The 14730-nt window shown below is 40.9% G+C and overlaps 2 protein-coding genes and 1 long non-coding RNA gene across 3 annotated transcripts in view; 2 read left to right on the plus strand and 1 right to left on the minus strand.

Annotated features, from left to right (window-relative positions):
* Nucleotides 1–4120, plus strand: part of LOC119500139 — a 55533-nt gene extending 51413 nt beyond the window's left edge. Inside the window, exon 3 of the long non-coding RNA XR_005209558.1 lies at nucleotides 3983–4120. This is a non-coding gene — a long non-coding RNA (uncharacterized LOC119500139). The remainder of the gene's footprint in view (nucleotides 1–3982) is intronic.
* Nucleotides 287–8580, minus strand: idh1 (isocitrate dehydrogenase (NADP(+)) 1). Its single transcript, XM_037789636.1, has 9 exons — nucleotides 8427–8580; nucleotides 7013–7142; nucleotides 4049–4340; nucleotides 3182–3284; nucleotides 2306–2483; nucleotides 2042–2193; nucleotides 1778–1918; nucleotides 1469–1631; nucleotides 287–1207 (listed from the first exon to the last, which is right to left on the minus strand). Exons 2-9 carry the CDS (start codon nucleotides 7132–7134, stop codon nucleotides 1114–1116), a joined length of 1245 nt encoding a protein of 414 aa, XP_037645564.1. The 5' UTR covers nucleotides 7135–7142; nucleotides 8427–8580; the 3' UTR covers nucleotides 287–1113.
* A 3474-nt stretch (nucleotides 8581–12054) lies between these two features.
* Nucleotides 12055–14730, plus strand: part of kcnh3 (potassium voltage-gated channel, subfamily H (eag-related), member 3) — a 161731-nt gene continuing 159055 nt past the window's right edge. Inside the window, exon 1 of the mRNA XM_037789538.1 lies at nucleotides 12055–12483. Within this exon, the coding sequence (XP_037645466.1) occupies nucleotides 12408–12483 (76 nt within the window). The 5' untranslated portion in view covers nucleotides 12055–12407. The remainder of the gene's footprint in view (nucleotides 12484–14730) is intronic.

A 14730-nucleotide genomic window follows, 5' to 3' on the forward strand; every position in this document is an offset into this window, starting at 1 on the left:
AATTTACTTTTCAGGCTGAAATGCAAAGAATTTGCGGTTTCCAGCCTCCAAAAATGTGAGAATGAGCTTTTTATATTGTACTGTAATGTAAAGTGAATATCTTTTGTTTTCAGACAGTTGGTCAAACGAAACAAGATATTTGGAGACTTGCCTTGAGCTCTGAGATAGATATTTTTCACTATATGATATAGACAAAATGAATAATCGGTTAATTGAAAAAAATGAATGGGCAGATTAATTGATAGTTTTAGCCCTAAATGACATTAACACACAAAAAAGTAACACATTTTTTTCAAAAACTCCTTTATTTTGAGTTATATTAGGACTTCACAGGCATAGTTATTGATTATAAACCAACAGATTTGATGATTTTTTTGGCAGGACATACTGGATGAACGCACACACACAGGAAGGACGAATAAATACACCTCTTAAACAACTGACTAGTAAAGTTAACGCAGTACAAAATCTAAAAGCAATGTATTCGTTTACAAGTTGTGCTTCGTGCTGCATAACAGTAAACCTTTATGAAATGCACGGCCGCTCTACTACCATGCTGAGGGGTTTCATTAGTAAAAAAAAACTGTGCTATTGTTGTGTTTTTTAGCTGGCACTAAAACATTAAATGTTGCTTGAGGTATTGATAAAATATTACAAGACAAAAGGAGATGACAAGAATCAACCGATGACTTTGACACAAAACGAATAAGGCAGTGAGGGTCCGGAGGCTCCCTCGGACAGATTCTGTCCCCCGTCTGTTGCACAGATCACCAACAAATACTGACAACACACACTCACTTCAGGCGACCTCGTGCAATCAGGGTAAACAAGGTCACTGATCCATCAGGTCACTCGCCCAGTTGTCAGTCCTGGAGACTGTCTTCGCCGTCACAAGTATGGCTGTCTACTGGTGATGCATTAACAGGGATGATCCTTCTGGACAAGGCTCGATCAGACCCCCAGTTAGGGAATGACATGGTTTCAGTCTGTAGACCTCCTGGGCACGCTCCTCCCTGCTCCAGTGTTGACTCCAGTAGCTGTGTAGATGTCTCTGTATGTGTTTGAATGTGTGTGTGTGTGTCTGTGTTTAACGGCTGAGGCTGGAAGGTGAGATCACAGTTTGGGTGGGTTAGCCAGCTTAATCTTCAGGTTCTCTGCCAGCTTGTCCAGGAACTCAAAGGTGTTCAAGTAGTCGACACGTGTCACTCTGCAAACAGAGAAAACGAGGAGAAAGGTTTGAGTAATTGACACTATTATCCATCTGTTCTGAAAATGTATACACACCCGTAAACTGTGGCAAGATATTTATGGATTTGATCTTGGATAATATATTATCTGTAACTATGAACTTCTACTGGAAAATTTATTTTTTGTTGTTTATTTAAGGTTCAACATATGAGAGAGAGTATTTTTCTAATCAATCATATTATAATTGTACTACTGAGTGTTAGCTAGTGAAGACACTAACCCTGATAGGCCTTTGATGCAGATAGCCAAATCCTTGGTCATGAAACCGGCCTCGATGGTCTCGATGCAAACGGCCTCCAGCGCCTCGGAGAACACTCTTAGCTCTGTGTTGTTGTCCAGCTTTGCCCGGTGGAGCAGACCCCGCGTCCACGCAAAGATGGAGGCTGTAGCACACAAACACCCAATGATTAGTACATTAATCCATACACAGTATATTACATACAGTGCGTGTAATATCAATAAAGATTACATTAATAGAACCTTTGTTTTTTGGGGGTTATGTTTGGGTAAAAATGCTAATTTTTCTTACCTATGGGATTGGTGGAGGTCTCTTTCCCCTGCTGGTGTTGTCTGTAGTGGCGAGTCACTGTGCCGTGGGCGGCCTCAGACTCCACTGTGCGTCCATCAGGACAGATCAGCACACTGGACATCATACCCAGGGAGCCGTAGCCTGAAAAAGTCAAACAAAACTACATAAACAACAGAAAATCTTTAAACCTGAGACCAAAATGAAATGCAGAGTTTCTACATCATTCCTCACATAACTTGCATAATGGAAATGTTTTTTACCAACCTTGCGCCACAGAGTCAGATTGTACGTCTCCATCGTAGTTCTTGCAGGCCCAAATGAAGCCTCCCTCAGATTTCATGGCCTGGGCCACCATGTCATCTATCAGACGGTGCTCATACCAGATTTTTCTGGCCTCGAACTGAGCACGGTATTCCCTGGAAACACAAGAAGGTGGACAGTTGTTATCTCCATCTAGGATAAGAGTGTGAGCGTACTTGTGAAAGAGAGAGAGACAGAGTGTGTTTGTGTGGATTTTAAAGTCCTTACTTCTCGTAGATCTCCTGGAAGATGTCTTTGAAGCGGCCGTCGTACTTCTTCAGGATGGTGTTCTTGGTGCTCAGGTAGAGAGGCCAGCTTTTGTTGATAGCCATCTGGAAGGAGCTGTGGGCAAAGTCCCTGATGGACGCATCTGTGTTGTACATCCCCATGGCTACACCGCCTGTGCCTGTACACACAAATATATATACGTTAAGTATAGTACACTCACATAATGCTGTGCAATACCGTCACATGCACATGTATATACAGTATGCACGCCTTTATTTGAGTGGCTGTGTTCATTAGTTTAGTATGACTAAATAAACAACACAACACGCTCTTTCAAACTTAGACAAACACTTAGAAAGAAAAAACAAATCCTGTTTGGTAGTCGTCATTACTCAACATTTCTAATCTATTTCAGCTCAGTGTTTGGTTTTGAGTCATATAACAGGTGAATAGCAACAAATAGATAAGCCATATCTAATAGTTCCCCATTTACAATGTGAACACAATGGAACATGTGTTTGTAAAAGCTTCTCTGGTGCGAGTTCAGCTTAGTTATATTGACTGACACGCTTTTACACATCCACATTATGATATTTGACATCTTTGCTCCACAATATTTTTCATTATAGACTAATTAAGGGCTTCTGTGTGGAGAAACTCAGTTTCACAGATCTGTCGATTAAATCAACTAATCGATTAGTTGATGGTCGAGGACAGCCCTAGACTGATGTGTATATATCTGCACAACTGAGGCACGTGTATCTATGAGACTAAAGGTACACGGTCATACTGGTTGTGTATCTTGCCCGACCCACTTTCCCACCTGGCTGGTCGGGAGCGTGTTCGTGCATCGGGGCTGGCTGTGTTCTTTCTTACCTTTAAAGTCATAGATTACATATTTAACTGGCTCGCCGTTTTCGGGCGTGTAGGTCATCTCCACTTTCCCAGGCCCAGGCACCACAAAGTCTGTGGCTTTGTACTGTGGGGAGCACAAGGAGACAGACAAAAAGGTTAATAATACTACTAATTGCCGTTTGACCCCGCTTAACCACGCAACTGTTAAAGACAGCTTTTGAAAGGTGTCAACCCCGTCCTATAAAATTGTGTGAGATCAAATTTCAAATGACCAAGACATTAACACCTCGGAAGGACTGGGCTGTCGCCACCAGTGCTGTCAGCAGAGTATTTAACACGTACACCTCTGACAGCCTTGCGGTATTGTGTAACTCACAGCCATTTGACACTCCACCTGCATTACTCTCCCTTGAGGAGAGGACTGTTGAGTTTGGCAAGACGCCACATCTAACATGATTTAGTGCTGTGACGTTGCTGCAACGTTGCTGCAACTTGTCCAGAGGTAGTACATTATGTCCAAAGGACAGCTGATGAAATATATTTATTGTCTAAGTCTCTCCTGACAACCCTGTGATGTCTGATATAACCTGAATTACTCACTGAGCTCATACATGAGTTGACAGTTAGTCAGTAGGCAGTTTGTTATTATTGTACAATAGTGGTTGTGTCAGATAATTAAGGGAGTTGGTATAAGTTTTGTCTGCGCGTTGATAAAGACTCTCACATGATTGCTACACAGTTACAGTTGCTCCTTTTAGCTGCCATGTTTGGAAGTTTGATCTCACACCAACTTGCAATTTTTCAATGTTTTGCGCCTTTCAGAAACAAGTTAAAAAACAGTGAATGCATACTCTTCAGACATCATCAACTACCGGCCAACAAGGGTACCTGATCTCCGTGGGCGTGTCTGCCAATGACGATGGGCTTCATCCAGCCCGGCACCAGGCGGGGGATGTTCTTGCAGAGGATTGGCTCCCTGAACACCGTGCCTCCCAGGATGTTACGGATGGTGCCGTTGGGCGAACGCCACATCTGCTTCAGCTTGAACTCCTCCACGCGGTTCTCGTCTGGCGTGATGGTGGCGCACTTGACACCCACGTTGTAACGCCGGACTGCCTCCGCCGCCTCAACTGTCACCTTGTCGTCTGTGGCGTCTCGGTTCTCCATACCGAGGTCGTAGCTTTGCAGGAACAGACAAAGAGATTACAGTATGAATTAATAGTACCGGAGATAAAGCATCCATAAAGCATGCATAATGCTTTTTTTGTTTAACAAAACATGCCAAGCTACAGGATGTATCAATGTTAATAAATAACTTTGCCTAAATCAAATATTGTCACAAGTTTCCAGATTTACTTCTGGAAATATTTGATCATAGAGTAAATAAACACACCTAAGAATCTGCTAAATATTCAATGACCGCTCCTACTACTTGACACTTTTTGATACTAAATGCCACAGACATATTTCAGTCAGTAGTCCAAAAGATTCATATCTGTGTGTTTGTGTATGAGAGTATGCAGAGATGTAAGGAGAAGTAATGGACCAGACAAGAAGACCATTTATAATCCCAACAGCAGAGGCACGCGGCACCATAAACTAAAGCAACAAGGACAGTGATTATTTAAGCTTCAGTTGCAGAGACGCCCTGGAGCACAACAAAGCACTAAAAGTGAACATATGCCACTGTTTTAGTTGGCAAGAAGCAAGTCTGTAAATGTCACAGCACAGTGGCTGTGATGTGCTTCATAACCACTGTGTCAAAGGGCATGAACGACATTAATGAGTAGTGAAAGGGAGAGTGAGCTCGCTTCCAACTTGAGGAATAACTCAAATTGCTGCCAGGGCTTTATTCTCTCCAGTCCACATCTTGGCTAATTATAATTCTTGCAGGACCTGACACAGAGTTTGCATCAAGAATAGTGATTAACCTCCTGGCCCACTTCCTCCACAGTACTGTGCTCACCCTGTTCTTTTTTTTATGCCTGTTACTCGCCTAACTGAGAGGGAGATCTGCAAAACCAGCCAGCAACGCAAAGACAAAGGAAGCGATTGTGCAATGACGACCGGCTCTCTGCCAAGATAGCTGGAGAAGTCGCTCCACTTGTTACACTCGTACTGGAGGGACCTCACAAACTGTTGAGAGGACAAAGTATGCTTCATCTGAAAACTGGCTCAATGTGCTTATCATTCCCTTTAAGTGTTGTGTATGTGTTTTCGGGTGAACCCGTTGGCATTGTTTGAAAGCAGCTATGACCTTTTACCCACTTTTTTTTCTTCCCTTCCCCCTGAAAGCCAGTACCAAGCCTAAACAAGAGGACGCTCAACATGCACTGTACATACCACTGAGGAAAGAAAGAGACGATTAGAAAGCTTTAAACGAACAGATTCAGGTTTAACAAGTATGTTGTACTGGTTTGTTCTTATGTGTTTGATTGTAATGTCACGTGCGTCTTTTCAACCTTTGACACTTATTTAAACAGGTTGATGTATTCCTCAGACACTTAAGAAAACCATTTTTATGTCTGCAGTTACTATCAAATTTCTGTGTTTTTAAAGTTTAAAATGAGATTTATCTATTTGACAAAATGTCCTGAATAGATCTCAATGCCAATGGGTTATAGTTTGTTTTTCCAGCAGCCTGATAGTCCTGCTTATTGAGATTTTAGTTAGATATTGAGTATTTATTACACCATATTTAATCAAACGTGCACTATCAATGTCTGTTGCACAATAAATCATTAACTTTTTACAATGCGATACATGATGTGATAATTCTGTAATGCTGTGAAACATCTGAAAAAGGAAGCTAAAGTTCAAAGTGTTCCCCGCTATGCAGTATGAAGATATGACTCATTATGAAAGACAGGAACATTAGGGTCTTGAACTTCACGTAAAAAGGTCATGCAAATAACATATAACTCCGAACAAAGTCCATGATAGATAAGAGGAGCAGCGAGGTCAAATGAAGAAACGGATGCTCCCATTATTCAGGGTGCCGATTGTAAATGGCCACTATTCATGAGAAAATGATTTTCTCTGTAAAAATGTTTAGGAAGATCAACCAGTTCTCAGTATTAGGCCCTTAAAAAAACGCCTATTCGAATCATTCATAGACAGAACTACTTGTGCTACAATTACAAGGGATTTCCATCCCTAAACAGGAGAAATTGTGATATTACTTGAACATAAGATATGTCTTGAATAAGTTGAACAATACCTGTAAAGAAATCTCTTTTCCACTACTTATTTATACTCACAGAACTTATCTCCTGTAATAATAATAATGCTTATTTATATAGCGTGTTTGCTTTAAAAAGGGAAGGCAATTAAATCATTAAAGTGAAAAACTATTTCTATTATCACACTGCTACATTTTCAGTACTTTTCAGAAGTGGGTGAGATCATCACATTGAGCAATCACGCACCTACCTACCGGTTTGTAGGTGAGATAACATTCTTTTGTCAGGCGCAATGGTCAGTGTTTACTATAACAAAGCCAAGCACCTTTTCATTGAATGCTAATCAATCAGATACTCAGTTCACACTCCCAATTGGGCCAGGACAAACAAGCCAAACTAGAAACCCCAGCACTGCAGGAATTTCAACCTGATTTTCTTTTTCATTCAGTTTCACCTAGTCATCACTACTGGGAGCACCCGTTACTACACTACACCCTTCCCTCGGGTAAAAAGGAGCATATTCAAAACAGTGATTTGATGACAGACTGCATATCTGCATAAATGCTTGTCTAAACTCCAGAACAGGCATTTAAAACCAAAGGTGTACTGGTGAGAGAAAGTCCTGCAAAGATAAAGTTGCCCTGTGGTCATCATACTGAGGTGTATTCACCTGTGCAGGTCGAGATCCATGTACGGGAAGATGAGTTTCTCCTTAATGAGCTCCCAGATGACTCGAGTCATCTCATCTCCCTGCATCTCCACCACGGAGCCGGCCTTGATCTTCTGGGACATCTTTGAGCCTGTCGGTGGACACAGGGGACGTAGTAGGAGAGACAAATAGAGAGATGGAGTAAGGGACAGGACATGTCAGAGATTGTGGCAGCGATAGTGGCATTTTATCTTTATTTATTTAACCAGAGAAGTCTCATTGAGATTAGAACATCTCTTTTTCAAGAGTGCCCTGGTGAAGACAGCAGCAATGGGGTGTTTAAACCAGATATATACAAACATTTAAAACACATAAAACAAGCATGCAGTATCAAGTCACAGTATACAACATACACGCAAACGTTAAAAACACAAAACAAAACATACAGTATCATGTGTACAAGGTCATGTGCCCAGGAAGAATGAATGAATGAATGAATGAATGAATGAATGAATCAATCAGTCAATCAATCTATCTATCCAGCCTAAACAACATACATTTGCTGGTTAAGTTTTGCTGTTTGTCACTGTAAAACTGAATAACTTTCTTTTACTCTTAGTCTGACAGAATAAAATGTTTAAAGATAAATACTGGCACTGTTTTTACTCTTTTTTTGTATTATAAAGTAAATTGTTAAGCAATTACTCAAATTAGTAACAGAATAATCAATGAATGAATTCATTCAGACCATAAACTAGGAGTAGCCAGACCAGTGACTCAGCATTTATTTGCTCCACCTGATTTACTCCATAATCCTCTTAAGTCTGTCAAAGTGAACCCAAACAACAAATCCCTGCAGCATATGGTTAACCAATACCAACAAACTTAACTCAGGGTCCTTTCTACTTCAGCTTATGCAATTAAAGACTTATAAAATATGGATATAGCTTTTTTTCTCCTATAAATGTGCATGTAGCTACCTTTAATGTTTGCCTGTATGATCACTTGGTTGTTGGCTTTTCATGCCAGTGAAAGTTAGTTTCACAACCTGCAGATTTGTATCTTTTTGGGGGGTGGAAATAACAGGAAAAGTTACATAATAAGTAGACTATAGGCTGTTCATCGCATGATGGGGAGGAGACTGCTGACAGCAGGCAGTCTGTCTGTCAGACAGGAGGAATGCAAACCGTTAACAGTTTGATAAATAGCTTATTGGCCTACCAATAAATGACAGGAAGGAGTTGCTATGGGCCTTACTGACCATAATAAAGAGATATGTTGCTGCACATATGATTTCATTTCAATAAAGACCTCCATATCCTCATAACTTGACTGAAGCTACTGGGTGTATCAACACAATGACATTTCATTTCCCTGTATCGTTACATTGCATCCTGCAGCAAGCACAGTTTGATACAATGTTAATAACGCCTACCTTGTTTGGTTTAAAGGTCCACGACACGAGAGGAAGAGGAAGAGGAGGAGGAATGATGCTGCTGCTGCTGCTGGTTCAGGCTGAGAGCTGAGAGAGAAGAGAAGAGAGGAGCTGCAGGCAGGTACACGGCTTCCACGTCCCACAGAACTCACGCTGCTGACGTGACTACTGGCCAATCAGAGAAGAGAGGAAAAAACTAACAGCCAATCAGATGAGCCCACACAGCAGGAGGGGCGTGGCTTGGGGGTCTGCAAACGAGGCTCGCTGATTGGTCAGAGACATGTTCCACCACATAGAATGGAGATGTCTTAAATAACAATTGATAGATAGATAGATAGATAGATAGATAGATAGATAGATAGATGAATGAAAGACTTTATTTCGAACATAAAAATAAATAAAAACAGATACAAAATAATAACAAACAAAACAAGAGTAACAGTATCCGAAAAGGAGTAGGTAGAAATAAAACTTATATTTCCCTACCCCTTTCTCACTTCTCATTTATTAACTCATATATCATAGAATGATAATATAATATAATATATAAACTATCCCAGATTTATTTACATCCCAAATTAAATATATGAACAGCATCCCAAGTTTATTTACAACCCACATATCCATCCGGATAGATATAAACCAACCCTTAACACAACCCTTATTGCAACTCTTCCACAACCATATACCTCCCAAAAATATCTAGATAGATAGATAGATAGTAACTTTATTGATCCCGAGGGAAATTCAAGTTTCCAGCATCACAGTTCCATAGTGCAAAACTATGTCACCCGATGTATTTTATTTATTTATTTTTCTCTTCTGTTTGTTTCTGTTTGTCTTGACAAATTTCACCTGTTTTGTCTTGCTTCACTAAATAAAAAAAAAAAAAAAAAAAATCATATTAAGGCTTAAATGTAGGCCTAACTAAGGGCGTGGCCGCTTAGGTGGGTGCTGACAGGAAATTAAAATTCAAAACCAGAAATGGACAAACGAGACAATTAAGTGGGCGCCCCCTGCAGGTGGTGGAATAAACGTCACGTCGAGGGAAGCCAGGTGAAGGTGACATCCATTGATTAGAAACTTCATACCACTGCTACACTGACTCTGGAGGGGAAACGAAATAATAAAGGAAGCCACTGAAAGGACACAACATTAGCAACTCCAGGCTAATTAAAATAAAACAACCAGCAAGAGAGTTAGCAAGTTTTTTATAGTCTAAACAAATCTAGCTGTCAGCAATGAGTGAAACAGAGCCTGAGCGAAGAACCTGTGGAGCAGACAACCAGAGTCCAGTGGGAAAAATGGACACTTTGCCACCATGAGGACTTCATCAAGGTGAGTCAAACACCTCCTCTTCTCTCTGGGCTCAGGTGTTTGTGGTTGTGTTGCTTGTAATGGATAAACATGAAAGTGCATTGTTTCCCTGAATGTGGCTTTACGTGGTGTATTATAGTCAGGGGCTGGTTATACTGAGGTTCATGTGATTGTTGTAGCCTGTGCAGAGGTCTAATGCTTTATTGTTGTTGGATGTGTTTGGTCCTTGGTTTGGCTTTAGGTTGTGCTGTGAACTATTAGCCATGCATTGATAAGAAATACTGCATGTTGTGGGGTGTATTTGATGCATATGTTCCTATCCAAGCTCTGCAACAACACAGCAACCTCTAAGTTTTTATGTTAAGGAGATAGATAAGAGATGTGTAAGTTACATAAATCTGTTGTCTGAGTGCCATCAGTCCTTCCATCAGTGTGACAGTACTTAACATTTAAAAACATTAACTTTGCTTGTACCAGCATGGATATCCTACGTGTCACACATTGTGTCTCTTTACATGGTGATGCAGATTGTTGTTTTTTTAAACTTATTTAAATGCATATTCTGTTATGAGTAAATGAGAAATGGCAATTCAGTCTGATTATTAGACCATTGAACCATCCACCATACTGCACTTTGTGCACCGTGTAGCCTGTCATCTCCAAGCTCCCATTAGTGTGGTGCAGACAGCAGGCTAGAAACGGCAGCTTCATTACTGTACAAACCCAGAGACCAACCAGAACTCCTTTTACCTGCATGGCCTCATGCTGGTTTTGGGTGTGTCAGTTGTTGTAATTTGATTAAATGCAAGTTTACAGGACCACAAGATTAGCTAATTATGGCCTTCCCTGTACAAATTAAAGGCAAACATTGTTGTAGTTATGTCAGGTATTTCATTGAGTAAATTTGCCCTAGTTTAACCACTCTTTAGCTTAACAGGCTTTCAAATGCCGTGGAGCAGTTTAGGGAGGATTTACCTCCAAATCGTAGACCTGCAGGCACACAAAACATCCCCACTGTGCTTTCTTGAGAGGAGACATTAACCTTTTCCTCTTAAAGTCTGCACAGGGTCTTATAGTGATTTTAAACAGTCCTGAATCTGTGCTACACCACTGCCTGCCATGCTTGGACTGGGAGTGTGACTTCTGTCTTGAAAAGTGCATGTGGGTTTGGCAGCTTTCCATATTCACTATTTACAACAAATATTTACAGCTATGCAGTAAATTATATCAGCAAAATGGTATTATTTTTTTACAATAGCCTTTAAAAGATCTGCTTTTGAAATGTTGCAAGATTGGTATCACAAGACCAATGAATAAATAAATAAATAAATAAACAAATAAACAAATAAACAAATAAATAAATGATTGGCCCCCAAAACATGTAATACATTTTTTTTTAATTTATTGGTAAATCAAGTCAATTTTTTGTAAAACATACATACTGTAGATCATTTGCCTCCAGTGCCGTTACTGTAGCCATAAATAATTACATTCAGTTATTTGCACTCATTTTGATGCATCAATACACTGATTTTTTTTGCTCTTTTTTTTTTTAGCACAGTCCTGATATAAAAAATATTTATTTATGTTTTTTTTTATATGATGATATGACAACCTTAAACACGTACTGTAAGATACTATTCATCATATCTAAACAAAGTTTTACATCATGGCTCCTATTTGTTCTCCAATGTGAAAAAATGACAAGGTGCATTTAATTACTCTGCGTAACCAATAGGAGGCAGTATCCGACTGTACAACCAAGACTGAACAGCTTCTTCTTCTTGATATCTCCAACTGCATGAGGCCATGTGGTCCTGAGGAGAGGAGAGGAGAGGAGAGGAGCGAGCAGAGCAGTCCATCATCTCAGATTCCTGTATCTTATGGAAAATCTTAATCAATTGCAAATTCTCATATAGTTAATTCCTTATTCATTTATAACTTCAGGTATTGATTGGGCTCTGTAACATGCAGTGAGGTGCTTCATGCACACAGCATCTATCGATCCGTACAGCGCGTACTGGCTCTACTTTTCTTTTACGCACAGCGGTCCACATCAGGAGTAAAAGGCCACTGGCTTCCAGAAGCACCATCTCTTTGTTGTCTCCCACCTCCACTCTGAACCAGGACCACGACTTGGCAAGACCTGAAAGGCGTCACGTGACTCTTCTGCATCTGCTCTCAGTTGTGGCAAGAGAGAGAGAGAGAGAGAGAGAGAGAGAGAGAGAGAGAGAGAGAGAGAGAGAGAGAGAGAGAGAGAGAGTTGAGGAGGAGCTTGCAGCGATAAGATTCCCTCCACGCTCCATCAGCATCACAAACTCTCAGTCTCTCCATCCATCCTCATCTCTCTCTCCAGCAGCACTTTGCTTTTTTGAAAAACACACACAACTGGCATTATAATCTGTTTTTCTTTCTCTCCTCCGTTGGAAGGTGCTCAGGTGCATCTCACGGTTCTTACTCGCTCTCCGCTTAGTTGATTATGGTCACAACCTCCGCGGTGCCAAGGTGGAGTCGCCGCGCGTATCTCGGATCGGTGCGCTCCTCCAGGGGCTGGGATGCGCACCGGGAACCTCTCGCTTCCTGCCTAGTTTCGGGTCTGAGCAGGACTCCAGCGCTGGGGCTCCAGGGCGCCGGGGCAGGAGGACCCAGTCCACCCGGAGCAGGATGCCGGTGATGAGAGGGCTGCTGGCCCCGCAGAACACCTTCCTGGACACCATCGCCACCCGCTTCGATGGCACCCGTGAGTCACTTCAATCATTCTCTCAAAACATGCATAAGAGAAAAAAACTACACATGCATGCAGGAATTTACTCTGAGATGCAACTTTAAAAGTTTAAAAGGTGTTCACTCTGCTGGATAAATTAAAGGAATAGTCTAGTCTGGTCAATATGTCCATAAGGTCACATAATGTGCACCTGTCTGCACAAGAAGAGGTCAAGCCATGCTTTTACATGATGAGCACAATGGAAATAATTAGTGTAAAATAACAAATGCATGCATGTTTGCTCATAAACAGTATTGTGTTCTTCTGTTTATAGTCCAGTGATGGCAGTGTAGTGATGACATAAGAGAAAAAAACTATGCATGCATGCAGGAATTTTCTCTGAGATGCAACTTTAAAAGTTTAAAAGATGTTCACTCTGCTGAATAAATTAAAGGAATAGTCTAGTCAATATGTCCATAAGGTCACATAATGTGCACCTGTCTGCACAAGAAGAGGTCAAGCCATGCTTTTACATGATGAGCACAATGAAAATAATTAGTGTAAAATAACAAATGCATCTATGTTTGCTCATAAACAGTATTGTGGTCTTCTGTTTATAGTCCAGTGATGGCAGTGTAGTGATGACATAAGAGAAAAAACTATGCATGCATGCAGGAATTTTCTCTGAGATGCAACTTTAAAAGTTTAAAAGATGTTCACTCTGCTGAATAAATTAAAGGAATAGTCTAGTCAATACGTCCATAAGGTCACATAATGTGCACCTGTCTGCACAAGAAGAGGTCAAGCCATGCTTTTACATGATGAGCACAATGGAAATAATTAGTGTAAAATAACAAATGCATCATTTATATGATGGCCTGTTTGCTCATAAACAGTATTGTGGTCTTCTGTTCTAGTCCAGTGATGGCAGTGTAGTGATGACATAAGAGAAAAAGCTATGCATGCAGGAATTTTCTCTGAGATGCAACTTTAAAAGTTTAAAAGATGTTCACTGTGCTGAATAAATTAAATTAATTGATTAAAGGTCACATAATGTGCACCTGTCTGCACAAGAAGAGGTCAAGCCATGCTTTTACATGATGAGCACAATGGAAATAATTAGTGTAAAATAACAAATGCATCATTTATATGATGACCTGTTTGCTCATAAACAGTATTGTGTTCTTCTGTTCTAGTCCAGAGTTTGGAGTGTAGTGATGACTTGCAAAATGCTTTCGAGTAGATGCATGAAACTGAAGGCTGTGATTTCACCCACTGCTTGTGGTTTTATGACTGAGATTTCCTTAAGTGCACCACTGTGGCCTCTGTGTCTATTGTGCACACATGTGCAGGTTTCACTCTGCATTGTCTCTTTTAGTCTCACCAGAGAGGCTGCATTTCAAACAAAGCTTTTGTACTTCACTTCGCAGATTAGCCTGTTTTATTCTGATCTCCATCATAACACTTTAGCAGTTGAAGTGCTGCTGGTGAGAGAGAGGAAGGATATACAGAGAGAGACCTTTTTTTTTTATTCTTTGGCGAGGGTGTCTTGTGAACAGATGCAATGAGCAGCCCGTGTGTGTGTTTGGGCCCATGCTGGGTAGGTGGGCGGGTGAGAGATGCTTATATCGCGTTTGGGCCGCTCGTCTCTCCTTCTGCGTTGATTATTCAAGGCGCAGGGAGTTTGTGCGAGTCTGCATGCGAGTGGGGCGAGCCAGTGTCTCCCCTAAACCAGTTATGTGTGACAGCATGATAGAGAAGATTATTCGACCATGCAGCAAAGCGAGTCGCTTAAAGGCAGATCCTGATCTCACTCAAGGTTTTTTCCAAGTCCTCTCCTCTACTCACTACGCTGACAAAACACAGTGGCAATCGTGGCCTTTCTCTTGTGTTGACAGGACATTTAAATGCTCTGACTTTGAAAGGCAAAGTGAGTTGTGAGTGCTGTCTCTTACTAAGGAGGACAAAAAAGAAACAACTCTGTGCTGCATTTATCTTCACACTCATGTCTCTGGCTGTAAGGTGCCATATGACAACGAGTCTACAAATACTTAAGCTCTCAAACAATATAATCATTTAGTCTGCATTATTCAGATGAAATGCTTAACACGCGCATATATTCATCCACCCCCTGCACCCCCACACACAGCCCTCACATATGCTCCCACACAAATCAAACAGAAATGATCATGTTCTGTAGATTAGCTCTCATCACGTCTATAGAAGAGGTCTCTCAGCCTAGCTATTTTTCTTTCAGTGGCCAAAAACACAGCCCCTTCCACT

The sequence above is a fragment of the Sebastes umbrosus genome, chromosome 13 (assembly GCF_015220745.1).
Source record: "Sebastes umbrosus isolate fSebUmb1 chromosome 13, fSebUmb1.pri, whole genome shotgun sequence".
In the NCBI taxonomy this organism is placed as follows: domain Eukaryota; kingdom Metazoa; phylum Chordata; class Actinopteri; order Perciformes; family Sebastidae; genus Sebastes; species Sebastes umbrosus.

What these genes read in the sequence shown, in the direction of transcription:
- idh1 (XM_037789636.1), bottom strand. Translation starts at nt 7,134, where the DNA reads ATGTCCCAGAAGATCAAGGCCGGCTCCGTGGTGGAGATGCAGGGAGAT. An exon ending in ATCTGACTCTGTGGCGCAAG is followed by an intron (nt 1,919 to 2,041) that starts GTTGGTAAAAAA and finishes TGACTTTTTCAG; the next exon opens with GCTACGGCTCCCTGGGTATG. An exon ending in TGCATCAAAGGCCTATCAGG is followed by an intron (nt 1,208 to 1,468) that starts GTTAGTGTCTTC and finishes CTCTGTTTGCAG; the next exon opens with AGTGACACGTGTCGACTACT.